Source organism: Chlorocebus sabaeus, chromosome 11 (assembly GCF_047675955.1).
Source record: "Chlorocebus sabaeus isolate Y175 chromosome 11, mChlSab1.0.hap1, whole genome shotgun sequence".
Taxonomy (NCBI): domain Eukaryota; kingdom Metazoa; phylum Chordata; class Mammalia; order Primates; family Cercopithecidae; genus Chlorocebus; species Chlorocebus sabaeus.
The window spans coordinates 100,589,422-100,607,373 of NC_132914.1; the positions used below are offsets into that span (position 1 = coordinate 100,589,422).

Sequence of the window (17,952 nt, forward strand, 5' to 3'; positions counted from 1 at the left end):
GTGCGAGTACAAGAGGCACTCCTATACAAATGCATCTGTTTCCAGTGGTTTGCCCTTCCTAAGCAGAATCCCTTGGCAACTGAGTGACATGGTTGCACTACAATAAGCCATCTGTATCCAGATTCTCATATGCTGTCGGCCCTGTGGATTCTATTCCAAAGTCAGGTACCATCTTGACAGAACTGCAGGTTGAAGCAAAGACTAGTGCATGAGGTATTTATGGCTGAAAACAAGTTTCCAACTACATACTATCAAAAATGCATTCTTGCTTACCTGTGTAGTCTTAAGGAAAGTGGCAATAAGCTCATTGTTAATAAAGAAATTATTTATCATGCAATGAGAAATGTGGAACAGCTTGTTGGTCAGCCCCTCCCAGAGCTGACATCACAGTATCACTGACAGTCTCCACCATCTTTTGTAATTACCACTTTTTTTTTTTTATTATACTTTAAGTTCTGGGTTACATGAGCAGAACATGCAGTTTTGTAACATAGGTATACACGTGCCATAGTGGTTGGCTGCACCCATCAACCTGTCACCTACATTAGGTATTTCTCCTAATGTTATCCCTCCCCTAGCTCCCCACCTCCCCGACAGGCCCCACTGTATGATGTTCCCCTCCCTGTGTCCATGTGTTCTCATTGTTCAACTCCCACTTATGAGTGAGAACATGAAGTGTTTGGTTTTCTGATCTTGTGATAGTTTGCTGAGAATGGTGGTTTCCAGCTTCATCCATGTCCCTGCAAAGGACATGAACTCATCCTTTTTTATGGCTGCATAGTATTCCGTGGTATATATGCACCACATTTTCTTAATCCAGGCTATCATTGATGGACATTTGGGTTGGTTCCAAGTCTTTACTATTGTGAATAAGTACCACTTTTATAGATGTTATGAAATGTAGACAAGGTTACATGGCAAAATTCCATAAAATCAACAATATCAAGTGAAAATTAATTATTCAAAGAACAGTGCCAACTACTAGCCATCATTCCCAGGTGCAGCCTCTTCCCACTTCCTACTAAAATCTAAGCCTGAGAAATATGCTATTCTTGATTCTAAAAGACATTTATATAAAAAAGAATTGGAATGAGAACAAGGTGGGGAGCCATACATAGCCATACTCTGAGAGATTAACGAACGATCCCCAATTGACTAAAAAACAGGAGGGAGAGATTTTACCCCAACCAGTTGCCCACACACCCAACCCTAGAAAGCAAAGGTCTGTGGTTAATTCAATAATTGAAAGAACTGGGTATAATATCATTGAGTCATTAAAAGAATATGTATATAGGTTTATTGAACTGAACTATGAAGCAATATTGAAAAAAATGATGTTGTGGCATGTTAAGGCAAAGCATGCAATTGTAAATACCCTATGATTAGTACTATATGATAATAACTATTCACAGGGAGAAACAAAATATATCAATATATCAATAAAACTGAATAAAAACAAAAAATCATAGTCACTTCTATGTATTATGCACACTGATGTGTAAGGCAGGCCATGTACTACTCCATCCCTGCCCTTGAACCCTGCTGGAATGTATAAGAAAGAGATAAGAACAGCAGTTGTATGGTCTATCCCAGAACCTAGAGATCTACATGAGAAGCATTAAGTCAGTAAGAGGCCTCGTGGTAATCATGCTTCCTGGAGTTGTAAACTTTCTTATAATTCATGAGTACCAGAAAACAACACAGTGGAGGAAGATCCCACCTTACTCTGGAAGAACAACACTAGATGGATGTAGGCAAAACCCTGGGAACAGGCCTAGCCTATACTTACCAACTAAAGAAAGATTCAAATAACTTCCAAGTGAACAAAGAACAGAGGCAAATGACATCTGTACTACATGTCTTCTAAAAAACACCAAGGACCAGAGATACTGCTGTTCAAAGATTTTTAAAATGTGAATTAATACAATGCTACCTATAAGTATAATAGGTACTTTTCTATAGCAAAATAGAGAAGGTTGTCTTGAAGGCTCAAAAAACGTCCTGGAACCAGTCATTGTGGGAATTTTTGAAAAAGAGTTTGGCATCCTTAATGGTATACAAAAGACATAGCCTTACTGAACAGGAACAGAAACCAGGAAAAGAACATGATAAAACGACAATATAAGAGCTTTTGATGATTAAAAACAACAGGATGAACAGCAAAGACCAATCAGCAGAGGCAAAACAGAGCAGGGTGAGATAAGGAACAATTGCAAGGAAATTAAATGTCCAATAGCAAAATGGATGAGTAAATTGAATAACCGACACAACGAAAAAATCAAATCAATAGAAGGATAGAGCAGACACTGTTGATGCAAATAGAAATTATGTTCTTCACACACAGAAACCACCTTTTGTTCAATATCCATACCTCAAGGAAGTCATCCTTTTCTCAGCTCAAGGGGAAGTCTCTACTAATGGTAGTCTCATTCTTCTTACTGTTATTAGTTTAAAGGAGGTCACATGACTTAAAGTCTATGAGATCTGAGGGGAAGTCTGCTGAGAGCTTCTAAGAAAAGTCTGCTCACTGACACAGGAAGAGGGCTGTTCTAGAATGTGAGGCCATCTTGAGAAGAGTAGAGAAACTAGGGCAGTGTCTCTACATTGGGCATGGCAGCTTCTGTTAGTTGTACTTGGCAGAACCCCGATATGCAAAACAAACTTGAGAAGCCCACCTTTAATGAAGAAAAAAGAACAAAGAAATGAAAGTTGTGAGAGAATAGAAAATATGATGGAGGATGAGGAACCTAGGAAATTTCGGAGTTGCCTGTTGACAACATAGAAAGAGTAACTGAAATCCAATTAATAAGCAAAGATAGAATTTAAGAAAAATAATGAGGTGAAAATCCTGATAATTCAAACCAAAAGAGCTCACTGTGTTTTAAGTAAACTTAATTTAAAGGAGTCTTATATTAACTTATGCTAGCAAATTTTACTTTCCATCTCTTTTGTTCATAAAGAAAAACTGTGTAAGTATCTTGGTAGAAAAATAAAGAACATCTACTTCTATACAAAAATAAGGTTGGTACCATGCTTCTTTTTATGCAATTTCAAATGCCAAAGACAATGTCCTAACATCTGCAAACACTAACTTTACTTCTTGTTAAATTTTTATTCACATGGAAATACAATGGTAAAATATTTTTTAAGATATGCAAGGGATCAGGAATATACCAAATAAATGCTCTTCTTTAAAATTTTACTTGAAAATGTACAAATTCTAAATTATATAAACAAAAATGAGACGTTGCATTAGGAGTAAGTATAGTCCACAAAATTCCTTGCTTTACAAAGGAGTCAAAATATACTTGTTCATAAATTTTTCAATCATAAAAATACAAATTGAAGAATATTGTGGAAAGGATTAAATGTATTTGGGAAAAGATTAAATTTGGTCATTATCTTAATGGCCAAATTAAGGAAGATAAGGTAATGACCAAGTTTAGGAAGTTTTCCGCCATTATTTCTTCAAATACAGAAGACTCCCTTATCTACCATCTCACTTTCCATGGTTTCAGTTATCCACACTCAACCACAGTTTGAAAATATTAAATGGAAAATTCTGGAAATAAACCACACATACATTTTAAATTATGCACCATTCTGAAAAGCATGATGAAATCTCGTGCCGTCTGGCTCCATCACACCTGAGAGGTGAATCACCTTTGTCCAGTGTATCCATGCTGCATATGCTACCTGCCCACTAGCCACTTCCTAGCCATCTTGGTTATCAGATCAGCTGTCACAATATCACAGTGCTTGTGTTCAAGTAATCCTTGTTTTAGCTAATAATGGCACCAACACACAAGAGTAGTGATACTGGCATAAGGTTATAAGTGTTCTATTTTATTATTAGTTATTGTTATTAATCTCTTACTGTGCTTAATTTATAAATTAAACCTCATCATATCTATGTATAGGAGAAAACATAGTATATATAAGATCCATAGTTTCATAGGTTCAGTCGTCCACTGGGAGGATCTTGGAACATATTTCCCCCTGGATAAGACGGGACTCTTGTACTTTTTCAGTCCCACCTTCTACTCTTCTGCAGGAACTCAACAATGCAAATGTTAGCACTTTGTTATTGTCCCACACATCCTTGATAACGTTCTTTTTTTCTCAGCCTATTTCTCTCTATATTGTTCAGATTAGGTAAATCTAATCTGTCTGACTACCTGGATTTTCAAAAAGAGAGAAGTAAGGAAATCTTATTTCCCTAAAAATTACTAAGAGACATTTTTTTTCTCCAGAGTTCTTTGTATAACTAGGTTCTTACTTTTCAGATCCAGGTTTAACTGTCACTTTCACAGGGAGTTACTTCAATTTTACCTTCCTTATAGTCCCTTTCACAATCTGTAATTGCATTGTTTGTATGTTTTAATGGTTTATTTTCTGCTCCTTCCCCTAGAAAATAAGCTCTATAAGGTGTTAAATCAAGCTTAGCCTAAAGCTACCCCCTTACATATTTTAAGTTCAACCTAAAGGTTTTTCTGTACATCATGAACTGTAACAAGTTGAGGTGTAAGCAGACCACAGCCTACACTTGTGCAAATCACCAAGCAATTCAATTGTTTGAACCATGTTTAAATAAGGCAAACACCAACCTGTAACCTATCCAGCTGTTTCTGTACCTCACTTCCATTTTCTGTTTCTCAATTTCCCTTTTCCGTCCATAAATCTTCCTCTACCACGTGGCTGCACAGGAGCCTCAGCGCCTACCCTGTCCCGGAGGCTGCCTGATTCATGAATTGCTCATTGCTCAATTAAACTCCTTTACATTTAATTTGGCTGAAGTTTTTCTTTTATCAAAAGGCAAGGAAGATGTCGTCTTCACTATTGGTTTACACATTCAACACATACTATTTTGAACAGAAATTGAATAAATGTATCAGCTACCTCACACACGTCTGAGGAGAAACAACTGGCATTTCCCACTTACTTTAATGACAGAGTCAGACCAAGAAGAAGTCAGGTAGAACATATGCACACAGTCTGGCGATTTTAAGATGTGTCACCCCTAAGAAGTGAAGCCCACCCGTGCTCCCTTCTGGCCTAGATGTGCCTAGAAGTCTTGATAAATTAAACTTTAACTGGTGTCCAAAAATAATTGAAGATTAATTTAAATCTTAATGTCAGTCTATTGAGGAAATACTGAAGAAGGTTTAGATTCACAAGACACAACAAATTCCTTAAAAGCCTCTTTTCTTAATTTTCGCTCATTTTCTCCCTCTCTATCCCCCTTTCCCCTCCACCCTCTTCCTCTCTTTCTCCCCCATCACTCTCTATTTCATATACACAGAAACTGTCCCTCCCTTCTTCTCCTCAATCCTCCCCTGCTCCATGCTCCCAAGAGCCCACCCTCACCCAGCTACCACCACAGGCTCCCTTGCCCTTCCTCTTCACCCTACTTGACATTGTAATTCTTCTTCTCTTACTCTTGGAATTTTTTCTGGTTCCTCTGTTTCTCTGGTTCTTCACTTACCCATTGCCCCAATCTGCCCAAGAAAGGCCAAGGAGCTTACTGGTGAGGGCAGAATTCTTCTTTACTTGTAAATTTGAAACAGAGGCCAAATAGGCTAAGAGAAAAAGAGAATTCTCACTATGGAGGGAAGGAAAGGGGGATGGTGCTGTGCAGGATAGAGACTATGAAGAAATAAAAATAAGTACCTTCACTCTATCACAATGGCACTAAAACAAGTAAGCACCAGATATCAAAGTATCCACATATCTTAGTATATTTCAAGACTTCTGCTTTTCTCCCATTTTCAGCTGCTCCCTCTATTCATTTCTCCTTCTGTATTATTTTTTCCTATGAGGCTTTCAATAAGGGTTTTCTAACTAATGAATAACAGCAACAGTGGGCTGAAACAGGAAATGATCCACCATATTATCTTACCTCTTTAAAGTCCCCATGCACCAAGAAACATTAAAACATAGAGTGGGCGCATGAATCTAATTGTTGAATGCACAATTAAATAGGTTTAAATAAACAGACTTCAGGCACGCAAGAATAGCAGCGAGGGTTATGGTCACAGGCTATGAAGGGTACCAGATTTAAGTTGTCTCAATGCAACTACTTATTTTGTCAGAAAATAGAGATAATATATGATTATGCCATAGGATTTTTTATGAGGATTAAATGGACACTTGACAAAAAGTGTCATAACAATACCTGGCACATAGTCAAGTTCAAGGAATGTTAGCTGTTTCTGCGGTTGAATTAGACATAGACCAACTGGTCTTGTCCCAAAAAACAGAGAGGTATAGGTGTATCAAAGGTAAGCAGACTGAATGCATACTCACCTAACCAAGGCCCTAATCACCATGTACTAAATGCCTTTCATTTAGCCTTTGCTTTTGCTTGCAAGTAAAGAACTTCAATGTGGTACTTTTCACTCATAGCAAAACTACACAAAATGTAGAGTCCAAAAGAAACCGTGAGTTTTTCCCAAGGTAGAAAACAAGATTTTTGCACACTGAGAAATGCAAGGAGCCTACCTTCCACAGGGTTTGGACCAATGGACTGATGGCCATGGTACTCATAGAAAATGTCACCCCTTTTGTTCCCATAGAGTTCCATCGGATTTAAAAAAAAAAAAAAAAAAGCAGGGGGTGGGGGGCAAGTACAAAGACTTGAAGGCACCAGTGAGAGAAGGCGACTGTGTTTTATTAATCCATGTGATTAATCCAGGATGCTAAGGAAGATTCTTTACAGAATCAAAACCTGCATGTTTTGATCCACATGGATTAGGAAACTGCTGCATTCACTTGCCAGTACCTCTTCTGCTTTGTGCTTGAGTTTTATTCTTCAGGGTCCAGCACGAACAAAAGAGAAAGAGTGTTTACGTGAGGACCAGTAGCAGAGGCACTTTGACAAATGTCCCTCTCCCCCTCCCTTTCTGGGAGACACTTCCTGAATTTCCCAAGAACTAAGCCCTGGGTTTGTATTTGCATCATTTCTCCTCAAAAGCTGAACAACTAAAATCTACCCCCTAAATGCAAATTTCTGTCAACCTATGAAAAGTGGTTTTCACCAAGGAGAGGGATGGAAAAATCCCACTCCAAACATTTTGCAAGACAGTGGTGAGAATGATGCAGAAATATTCAAGGGTCCAGTGGGAACCACCAGCCCTTCACCAGGGTGAGCAACCTGAAAGAGTCCTGTCAGCATCTGAGAGGTTTCTCACAAGCTTTAGTGTGAGAGGAGTGGGAGCCTTCAGATATGCCAAAGAAAGAGAAAGAAATCTTCAGGGAATCAGAGAGAGAGAGAGAATTACCCAGCAAGGCTCAATCAGGCTTCACTGCCTTCCATTGCCTATAATGTGATTCTGAAACCTAGCATGAAGTATATGTGTACAAACTAAGATGTTTTGAATCCATTTCATCTCTTCTTATTCTACCTGGGAGAAGCAACAATGAGTCATCTACACAAAACCTCTGTGGTCTACAATACAGCAGTCTCCAATATTTGTGAGACTTTTCAAAGAAGGAGTTGATCTAAGGCTGCTGTTAGTCCAGCAGAATGATGGTGTATGATAACAGTCACAGACACCTTCCCAAAGCACATTTAGAAACATGAGAAGCACATGCCTTTCAGTTCTAGGGAGAATTATGGCTTCCAAGTGAAACTGGAATAGCCCAAGTAAATGAGATCTCAGTTTCCCTCTCACCTTTCGGCCTCCCATCTGCCCAGGTTCTCCCAAGTCATGGTCCCTATGCTACTGCAAAGACTGAGATCAGAAGCTGGAAGACCTCCCAGGTAGCATTCCAAGACCACCTGGTTGATAATAATCAATGCGATTCATCAGAAATCTGAAAGTTTGTGAGGCCTCCCTTTTACAAATAATTTTACACTGTAAGACTTTATCCATATTTTTCCTATAGCTACCCCCAGTACCCAAAACAGTGTTTGGTGCAGAGTAAGCATTTAATAAATATTTGTTAGACTGGTGAATGCGTATAAAATTACAGATGTTGGGGCATTCTATTACACTGTAGGGTGACTATAGTTAAGAATATTGTTTTGTTTTGTAGAGATGGTGTCTCACTATATTGCCTAGACTGGTTTCAAATTCCTGGGCTCAAGCAATCTCCTCAGCTTGGTCTCTCAAAGTGCTGGGATTTCATGTGTGAACCACCATGCCTGGCCTATAGTTAACAATATTGTATTGTATATTATCAAATAACTAGAAGAGGGGATTCTGAATGTTCTCACCAAAGAAATGATACATGTTTCAGTGATGGATAAGCTAATTACCCTGATTGACCATTACAAAATGAATACATATATTAAACATCACAGCGTACCCCTCAAATATGTGCAATTACTATGTACCCATTACAAATAAAAATTTAAAAATAATAAATATTTGTTGAACTGTATCATAGAACTCGTTGTCAGCTAGCTTCCTTATCCTTGGAGTATTTCCCCTTTAAGAAAAATCACCATGACCAATGTGTCTGTGTATACCCAGCTCCTAGCAGAGCACCCAGCACATGGTAGGTTGTCAGTAAGTGTCAGATGAATCTGTGGTCTATGGCATAATCTGCTTATGAGCAGGCTTATCATATGGATCTCTGAAGAGTGTGATTTGTGTTTGTATGTGTAGGTGTGTTTGCATATACATGCATACATTCTTATCTGTATATACTTCTGTATTGGTGTATGTATTCGGCTGTGAAGGCAGCAGCACGAAGGAAAATGAGAAGTCAGATGTCTTACATTTTGACTGGTCATTGACCCACCCATCTGAAAGGAAGAAAATCATTTCTACAACATTCTGCTTGTTGACCATCCAGGTTCTCATCAGTTGACTGAAGAATATTTTTTAAATGGGAATTCGATCATCCAGCCTCCTCCTCCACCTCTTCCTCCTGCTGTATAGCCAAGGAGATGAACCCAGAGACGTTAAACAGTTTGTACAAGGTCACATGGCCAGTCGTTCAGCTAGGCCTGGATCCCCAATAACTTTACCACCTCCTCAGTCCTCATATCTCCTCACCCTAGTTTGAGTACCATGACTCTAGAAAAACAGTTTTTGTCAATTTTAGCAAGACATCCTAGCTGTTAAATCAAATGGGCCTTCTTAGTACATTTCTTAATTGTCCTCCCTTAGTATTGGATGCTAACTATCCTTTCACTTTTCTGAAACTCATGAAATCCCTTGAATGCAATAAAAACAATGCTAGTAATTATTGAACATTAAATATGGGCCAGGCACTGTTTCAAGGATTTTAACTATATTGTGACATTCATCTCTCACAATAAATCCTAGGAGTTAGATATTATCATGATCCTCATTTCAACTCAGGGTAAGTAAAGTGCAGAGAAGTTAAGCCCAAAGTCAATGGCTAATTAGGAATTCAAACTTAAAAGTCTAACTCCAGACTGGGCGCTTCTAACCACAATGCCTCTTGTTAGCTTCTGTTCCTTCCCTACCTTTCTAGGTCACATGGCTTCTCAGCTTCCTCCCTTTTATGCCTCCTCCCTTCTCTTGATCATCTCATCCACTCTTAAGAATTGCTTATCACCTCCTGATGACTCCATAACTTTTTACTCCAGCTCAGACCTTAATTCTAAGTCACAAACAAATGAAAACCTCTTTAAACATGCCCACTGGAATGTCTGTATCTATTCAGGTATATTAGGCAAAATGGTCTCCTTTGCAAACTTCTGCTCAGCTGGTAAGAAATTAGATGTAGTTTTATAATGTTCTATTTTCTGTTCTCTTCATGCCACATGGGGTGGTTTTTTTAATGCAAAAATAGCAATCTAATCCCTACTTGTTATTTTAAGTAAACCCGTATTTGTTGCTTTTAACCAAAGAGTTAAGTATGTTATAAGAGGAATGCTCCATCTGTCTGCTGCAGGCAAGGTCCCAGTTGCTCAGCCATTTGGGACTCTGAAAACTCCTTTGATCACTGCCATCATACTGGGCCTGGCATCTGACATCATGATAATAACCAGAAGAGAAAAATGAGTGGCTGATGCCCCACTGATGAGGGAATAACATGGAATCAGTCTTCACCAAAAACTCCAAGTTTCTTTTGTGAATTAGTTTTAACCCCTTTCATTGGCCAGTTCAGCCAGGTGCTATATTTGCTCTACTATTCATTTACAAATAAGGCCAAGTAACAACGTTATCCATGGAACAAATTTAGGCAGCAGTAAGTCTGAGGTTGGTTACCACCACTGAAACTCGGGGTGGTGTTATCAGTTAGCATTTGCTGCATAATAAACCATTCTAAAACATAACTTTTTAAATTATTATTTTACATGATTCTATGGGTTGACTGGGATGTTCTGCTCTGAGTCTGCTCATCTTAAGCTGGATATTTTAGGATGACCACCCTTGTATATCTAAAAATTGGTAGACTGGTTGGTATAGTAGGGGCTTCACTCACATGTCTGCTGTCAGTTGGGGTGATGACTTCATGTTTCTCATCATCATAGGCTCATTCATAGAATGGCATAAGGGTTTCCATCAGTGAGAGGGAAAACTCCAATACTTTTTAAATTACCTACTTATGTAATTTTTAAATGTTTCATTAGCCAGAACAAGTCATGTGGTCAAGCTGAGATCCAAGTGATAGAGAAATAAACTCCACCTCTTAATGGGAAGAGTGACATTCAATGGCCAATGAATTATCACGGACATTTTTGCAATTTCGTGGCATTTTACTTAATCAAGTCCTAAGAAGAATAGAGAGATCCCAGGAATATGAGATGACTGGAGTTATTCAAGGGCAGCATCTGGAATAAGCCATTTCAGGGGTAAGAGCAATTCATCCAAGCTAATCAAGATAGCAATCTCCAAAAGCCCCCAGACTTTGTGACTGAGTCCATAGAAGACTTAAGTCTTATTCTACTTTATATGTTTCTTTCTAAAACTGGTCCTCACCTAACAATTCTCCAACCTAGTAAATGACAGTACCATTACCATCACCCATATTGTTTCAAACCAAAAATAAATAAATAAACAAAAATTTTAAAAAGCCCTCAAGGATTATTGTGAATGCTTACCTCACCCTTATCTAAATATCTTAATCATTAGTGAAGTTTACTGGCTTTATTCATGAAAAATTATCTCCATCCTTCACCCACTCACTCCCATCTGTCATTATCATCATCAGGTTCTTCTTTATCTCTCACTTGGACTTTTACTGTGAACTCCCTGCTTCCTCACTTGTTCCCCCTACAATTAATTATCTAAACAACAACAGTGTGATCATTTTTTAAAGTAAATAAGAAGTGGTACAGCTCTACCTAAAATCTTCAATAATCTCCCACTGAGCCCGGAATAAATCCAAAACTTCCCATTGTAATCTAGAAAGTTCTTCATAGTCTGGACCCTACTTGCCTCTTAATCTCAAATCACACTACTCTTTTGCTGCTTCTGGCTACACTGGTTTTTTTTCTAATTTTTGGACACATAAATACACATATCTTGTCTCTCTGGCCGAATGACAATTCCTCAGAGTTCTTCCCTGACCTCCATATCTTAAATGGCCTCAATCCTCTTCAATCTTGGGTTATTCTCATTCAATAATCTATTTTTGTATCCTTTTCTTACCTTTTTTTAAAAAAAATCTTAAGCATATAGCTTTTAAAGATCTGGTTCACTGAAGTGTAATTTGTAGAGTAAAATTCACTCTTTTTAATGACCAGCTATATATATGTGTTTCATTGAACACATAGATTTGTAACCATTATCAAAATTAAGATATAGAACATTTCATCACCTCAATGAACTCTCCAAAAAGGTTTATAAAAACTGAAACAACCCAAATGTTCTTCAGCTGACAAATAAACTATAGTGAATTCATACAATGGAAGACTACTTAGCCATAAAAAAGGACTACAAATATATGTATACAAGGATGCATTACACTAAATGAGACGTTCGATTTAAGAAATTACATGTTATATAGTTTCATTTATATGACTTACTGGAAAAGGCAAGATCATAAGGGCGTAAAACAAGTCAGCATTTGTCAGGGCTGGGGTAGAGAAGGGGTAGATTAAGAATAATTGGTGTTCCTGAGGAAGAACAGAAATCTAAAAGTTTGGAAAACATATCTGGGGGAATAACTGAGGGAACCTTCCCTGGCCTTGCTAGAGACCTAGACATCAAATACAAGAAACTCAAAGAACACCTGGGAAATTCATTGCAGAAAGGTCATCATCTAGGCACATTGTCATTAGGTTACCTAAAGTCAAGACGAAGGAAAGAATCTTAAGAGCTGTGAGGCAAAAGCACCAGGTACCCTATGAAGGAAAACCTATTAGGTTAACAGCAGATTTATTAGCGGAAACCCAACAAGCCAGAAGGGATTGGGGCCCTATCTTCAGCCTCCCTAAACAAAACAATTATCAGCCAAGAATTTTGGATTCAGTGAAACTAAGTTTCATAAATAAAGGAAAGATACACTCTTTTTCAGACAAACAAATGCTGAGGTAATTTGCCACTAACAAGCCAGCACTACAAGAACTGCTAAAAGGAGCTCTAAATCTTGAAAGAAATCCTGGAAACATCAAAACAGGACCTCTTTAAAGCATAAATCTCATAGGAACTATAAACGAAAATACAATTTAAAAAGACCAAGGTATACAGGCAATGAATAGCATGATGAATGGATTAGTATCTCACATCTCAATACTGACATCGAAAGTAAATCACATAAATGCTCCGCTTAAAAGGTACAGAATTGCAGATTGGATAAGAATTCACCAACCAAGTATCTGTTGCCTACAAGGAACTCCCCTGACACGTAGGACTCATGTAAACTTAAGGTAAAGGGGTGGAAAAAGATATTCCATACAAATGGACACTAAAACCAAACAGGAATAGTTATTGTTATATCAGACAAAATAAACTGTAAAGCAACAACACTTTAAAAAGACAAAGAGGGACATTATGTAATAATAAAAGGCCTTGTCCAACAGGAAAATATCACAGTCCTAAATATATATGCACCTGACACTGGAGCTCCCAAATTTATAAAACAGTTACTACTAGATCTAAGAAATCAGATAGAAAGCAACAAAATCATAGTATAGGACTTCAATACTCTTCTGACAGCACTAAACAGGCCATCATGACAGAAAGTCAACAAAGAAACAATGGATTTAAACTATACCCTAGAATGAATGGACTTAACAGATATTTACAGAACATTCTACCCAACAACTGCAGAATATACATTCCATTCATCAGTGCATGGAACTCTCTCCAAGATAGACCATGTGATAGGCCACAAAACAAGCCTCAATACGTTTAAGAAAGCTGACGTTTAAGAATGATGAGTTGATGGGTGCTGACGAGTTGATGGGTCCAGCACACCAACATGGCACAAGTATACATATGTAACAAACCTGCAAGTTATCCACATGTACCCTAGAACTCAAAGTATAATAATAAAAAAAAAAAGAAAGAAAATGTGGCACATATAGACCATGGAATACTATGCAGCCGTAAAAGGATGAGTTCATGTCCTTTGTAGGGACATGGATGAAGCTAGAAATCATCATTCTCAGCCAACTATCGCAAGGACAGAAAACCAAACACTGTATGGTCTCACTTATAGGTGGGAACTGAACAATGAGAACACTTGGACACAGGATGGGGAACATCACACACTGGGGCCTGTCATGGGGTTGGGGGAAGGGGGAGGGCTAGCATTAGGAGATATACCTAATGTAAATGACAAATTAATGGGTGCAGCACACCAACATGACACATGTATACATATGTAACAAACCTGCATGTTCTGCACATGTACACTAGAAGTTAAAGTATAATAAAAAAATTGAATGAAATATCATAATTGAAAAATCATTAAAAACAGTAGTGCAATAAAAATTGGAGAGTATCAAAATTCTAATTAAAAAAAAATCAAGTGATAAACACAATAGATGCAGAAAAAGCATTTGACAAAATCCAATATCCTTTATGATTAAAACCCTCAGCAAAATTGGCATACAAGCAACATACCTCAATGCAATAAAAGCCACCTATGACAAACCCACAGCCAACATACTACAGAATGAGAAAAAGTTAAAAGTATTCCCTCTGAAAACTGGAACAAGACAAGGATGCCCACTCTCAACACTTCTATTCAACATAGTACTGGAAGTCCTAGCCAGAGCAATCAGGAAAGAGAAATAAATCAAGTGCATCCAAATCAGTAAAAAGGAAGTCAAATTTGTTGCTGTTTGCTGATGATATGATTGTATAGTTACAAAACCCTAAAGACTCCTTTAGAAAGCTCCTATAACTGATAAACGAATTCAACAAAGTTTCAGGATACAAAATTAATGTACACAAATTAGTAGCTCTGCTAAACACCAACAGTGATCACGCTAAGAATCAAATAAAAAACTCAACTCCTTTTACAGTAGCTGCAAAAATAAAATAAAATAAAATAAAATATTTAGGAATACCTAACCAAGGAGGCAAAAGACCTCTACAAGGAAAACTACAAAATACTGCTGAAAGAAATTGCAGTTCACACAAACAAATGGAAACACATCCCATGTTCATGGATGGGTAGAATCAATGCTGTGAAAATGACCATACTGCCAAAAGCAATCTACAAATTTAATGCAATTTCCATCAAAATACCACCATCATTCTTCACAGAACTAGAAAAATCATACAAAACCAAAAAAGAGCCTGCACAGATAAAGCAAGACTAAGCAAAAAGAACCAATCTGGAAGCATTACATTACCCAATTTCAAACTATACCATAAAGCCATAATCACCAAAACAGCATGGTACTAGTATAAAAATAGGCACATAAACCAATGGAACAGAATAGAAAACCCAGAGATGAACCTAAATACTTACAGCCAACTGATCTTTGACAAAGCAAACAAAAACATAAAGTGAGGAAAGGACATCCTATTCAACAAAAGGTGCTGGGATCACTGGCAAGCCACATGTAGAAGAATGAAACTGGATCCTCATTTCTCACATTATACAAAATTCTACTCAAGATGGATCAAGGAGTTAAATCTAAGACCCAAAACTATAAAAATTCTAGAAGATCATTGGAAAAACCCTTCCAGATATTGGCTTAGGCAAGGATTTCATGACCAAGAACCCAAAAGCAAATGCAATAAAAACAAAGATAAATAGATGGGACTTAATTAAACTAAAAAGCTTTTGCATGGCAAAAGGAAAAGTCAGCAGAGTAAACAGACAACCCACAGAGTGGGAGAAAATCTTCACAATCTATACATCTGACAAAGGACTAATATCCAGAATCTAAAACAAACTCAAACAAATTAGCAAGGAAAAAACAATCCCATCAAGAAGTGGGCTAGGGACATGAATAGACAATTCTCAAAAGATATATAAATGGCCAACAAACATGAAAAAAAGCTCAACGTCACTAATAATCAGGGAAATTCAAATCAAAACCACAATGTGATACCACCTCGCTCCTACAAGAATAGCCATAATCAAAAAAATAATGGATGTTGGTATGGATGCGGTGAAAAGAGAACACTTCTACAATGCTGGTGGGAATGTAAACTAGTACAACTACTATGGAAAACAGTGTGGAGATTCTTTAAAAAACTAAAAGTAGAACTACTACTTGATTCAGCAATCCCATTACTGGGTATCTACCCATAGGCAAAGAAGTCATTACATGAAAAAGATACTTGGACATCCTTGTTTATATAAGCACAATTCACAGTTGCAAAAATGTGGAACCAGCCCAAATATCCATCTATCAATGGGTGAATAAACTGATATATATATGATGGAATACTACTCAGCCACAAAAAGGAATGAATTAATAGCATTCCCAGCAACCTGGATGGGATTGGAGACTATTATTCTAAGTGAAGTAACTCAGGAATGGATAACCAAATATCGTATGTTCTCACTCGTAAGTGGGAGCTAAGCTATGAGGATGCTAAGGCAAAAGAATGATACAAGGGACTTTGAGGATTCCGGGGAAATTGTAGGAAGTGAGTGAGGGATAAAAGGTTACAAATTGGGTTCAGTGTATAATGCTGTGGTGATGGGTGCACCAAAATCTCACAAATCACTACTAAAGAACTTACTCATGTAAGCAAACACCACCTGTTCCCCAAAAACCTATGGAAATAAAAAATTAAAAGAAAAAAAAATAAAAGAAAGAAAGAAAAAAAAAGAAAAGAAAAATGAATGAGAAAGCACTCAATGAACTGATGCGGGAAGAACTCCAAGATATAGTGATAAGTGAAGACTGAGGTGCAGAATACTGCTACTCACCTGTACACTTTCATTTGTCATAAACACACTTATTTGCTTAGAGAAAATAATGAAGGATTCTCAAGAAAACAGTGTAAGTGTTTTCCCATGGGAGAAAAGGGAATGAGGCAGATTGGAGCAGAAGTAAGAAGAAGACTGTCTTCCATATACCTCTTTATATTTTTGGGTTTTGAGCGATGTAAATCTATTACTCCCCCCGCAAAAATATTTTCAGTTCTTTTTAAGTAGAATTTGAGTGTGTACCACAATGTGATTCTCAAAAAACTCATTAAAATTACGTTACTCCAAGAGTTTGAAACCATTATAAAATCAACAAAACCTTTCAATGGCCCTGATATGAATACATATGCAATGAATTTTATTAGCATATAAATATAAGTGAATGAATAAATACATTCTAAAATAATGCATTGTTCAAATGAAAATGTAGCAGTTACCTGCTTTATCAGTTGTCCTAAAAACATTTTCTCTTAGGTAGTAAATTGGACAGGTACATTTAAATATATCGTTTCAGGTCAGTGAAATGGTCCTAAAAATGGAGTTTATGGACAGTCGCAGGGTGTCAAAATCATCTATGGTGACAGTACTATGGGGAATATAACTAATACAATTATATATCATTTTTGGCTTGACACAAAATTATGTTCTTTTGCTTGCCCTGTATCAATTTATTTAGGGAAATCATCCTTTTACTATTCTCTCTCTTTATCTGCCTCTCTCTCTCTCTCTCTCTCTCTCTCACACACACACACACACACACACACACACACATTTTGTGTAATTTAAGTGGAGCCGTCAATCAAGTGGCCCACCTCCCCTGCCTCAGAAGTAGCAAATGTTAACTGGTGTATTCCATTCTCCCAGCTACCTGGATTCCAGGGGTGAACACAAGACCAAAGTTTGGCCAATCAGAGCCATTGGATAAGCAGTAGAAACTGTTATAGATGAATGAAACAAGAGGGTTTCTGTACTTTTGAAATTACAAGCTCTAAGAATCAGATATGCCTATAGCTGCTAGGGCATGTTACTACTATCCTTTTTGAAAATGAACCCAACTTAGTGAAGACAACAGGGAAATTAATAAAATGAAATTAATCATGATATTATTGGTGAACACTGGATCCAGCCATGCCCTAAGCCAGTCCACCTTTGGATTTATTAACTTCATGAGCCAACGAATTCCCTCTTTTGTTGCCATTTTGAAACACAGTGTAACTGTTCCTCAATAAAATCTTTATGATTATTACCTGTACATATTCCAGAGTTTCTTTGGAAACTCTGGTCTTTCTTGGGATTATGTCTTAATTTACCTGGAAAATTTAGACAGTGTAGACTACGAAATTTAGGAGATTCAGAGAAATTCTTCATGTGATTAATGAATCTGGAGCAGGTCACTGAAGTTCTTTCATAACAAGGGATGTTCTGTAAGATAGAGGAGAAAAATACACAAAATAAAATTAGGTTAATGACTCCAAAATAATTCATGCCACCTAGCACTCTTACTTCCCTAAAGTGAGTGATATTTTTTAAATATTTTTGTTTCTTTATTCTTTAAATGAAACAGTTCTGAAAACAATCACAGTTAACTCTAGTTACCTTTACATGCACATTCCTCTTATGTATTCATTAAAGAGGCTAATTAACTTAATTATTTGTTCATTGGAAAAAATCTTATTCAGT

The 17,952-nt window shown here is 37.2% G+C and overlaps 1 protein-coding gene across 1 annotated transcript in view; it reads right to left on the reverse strand.

Annotated features, from left to right (window-relative positions):
* The window catches only part of C11H12orf42 (chromosome 11 C12orf42 homolog), a 61,991-nt gene extending 44,336 nt beyond the window's left edge, over positions 1–17,655 (reverse strand). The window contains exon 1 of the mRNA XM_037996623.2: positions 17,583–17,655. Coding sequence (XP_037852551.2) covers positions 17,583–17,640 — 58 coding nt within the window. The 5' untranslated portion in view covers positions 17,641–17,655. The remainder of the gene's footprint in view (positions 1–17,582) is intronic.
* Positions 17,656–17,952: the final 297 nt, after the last annotated feature.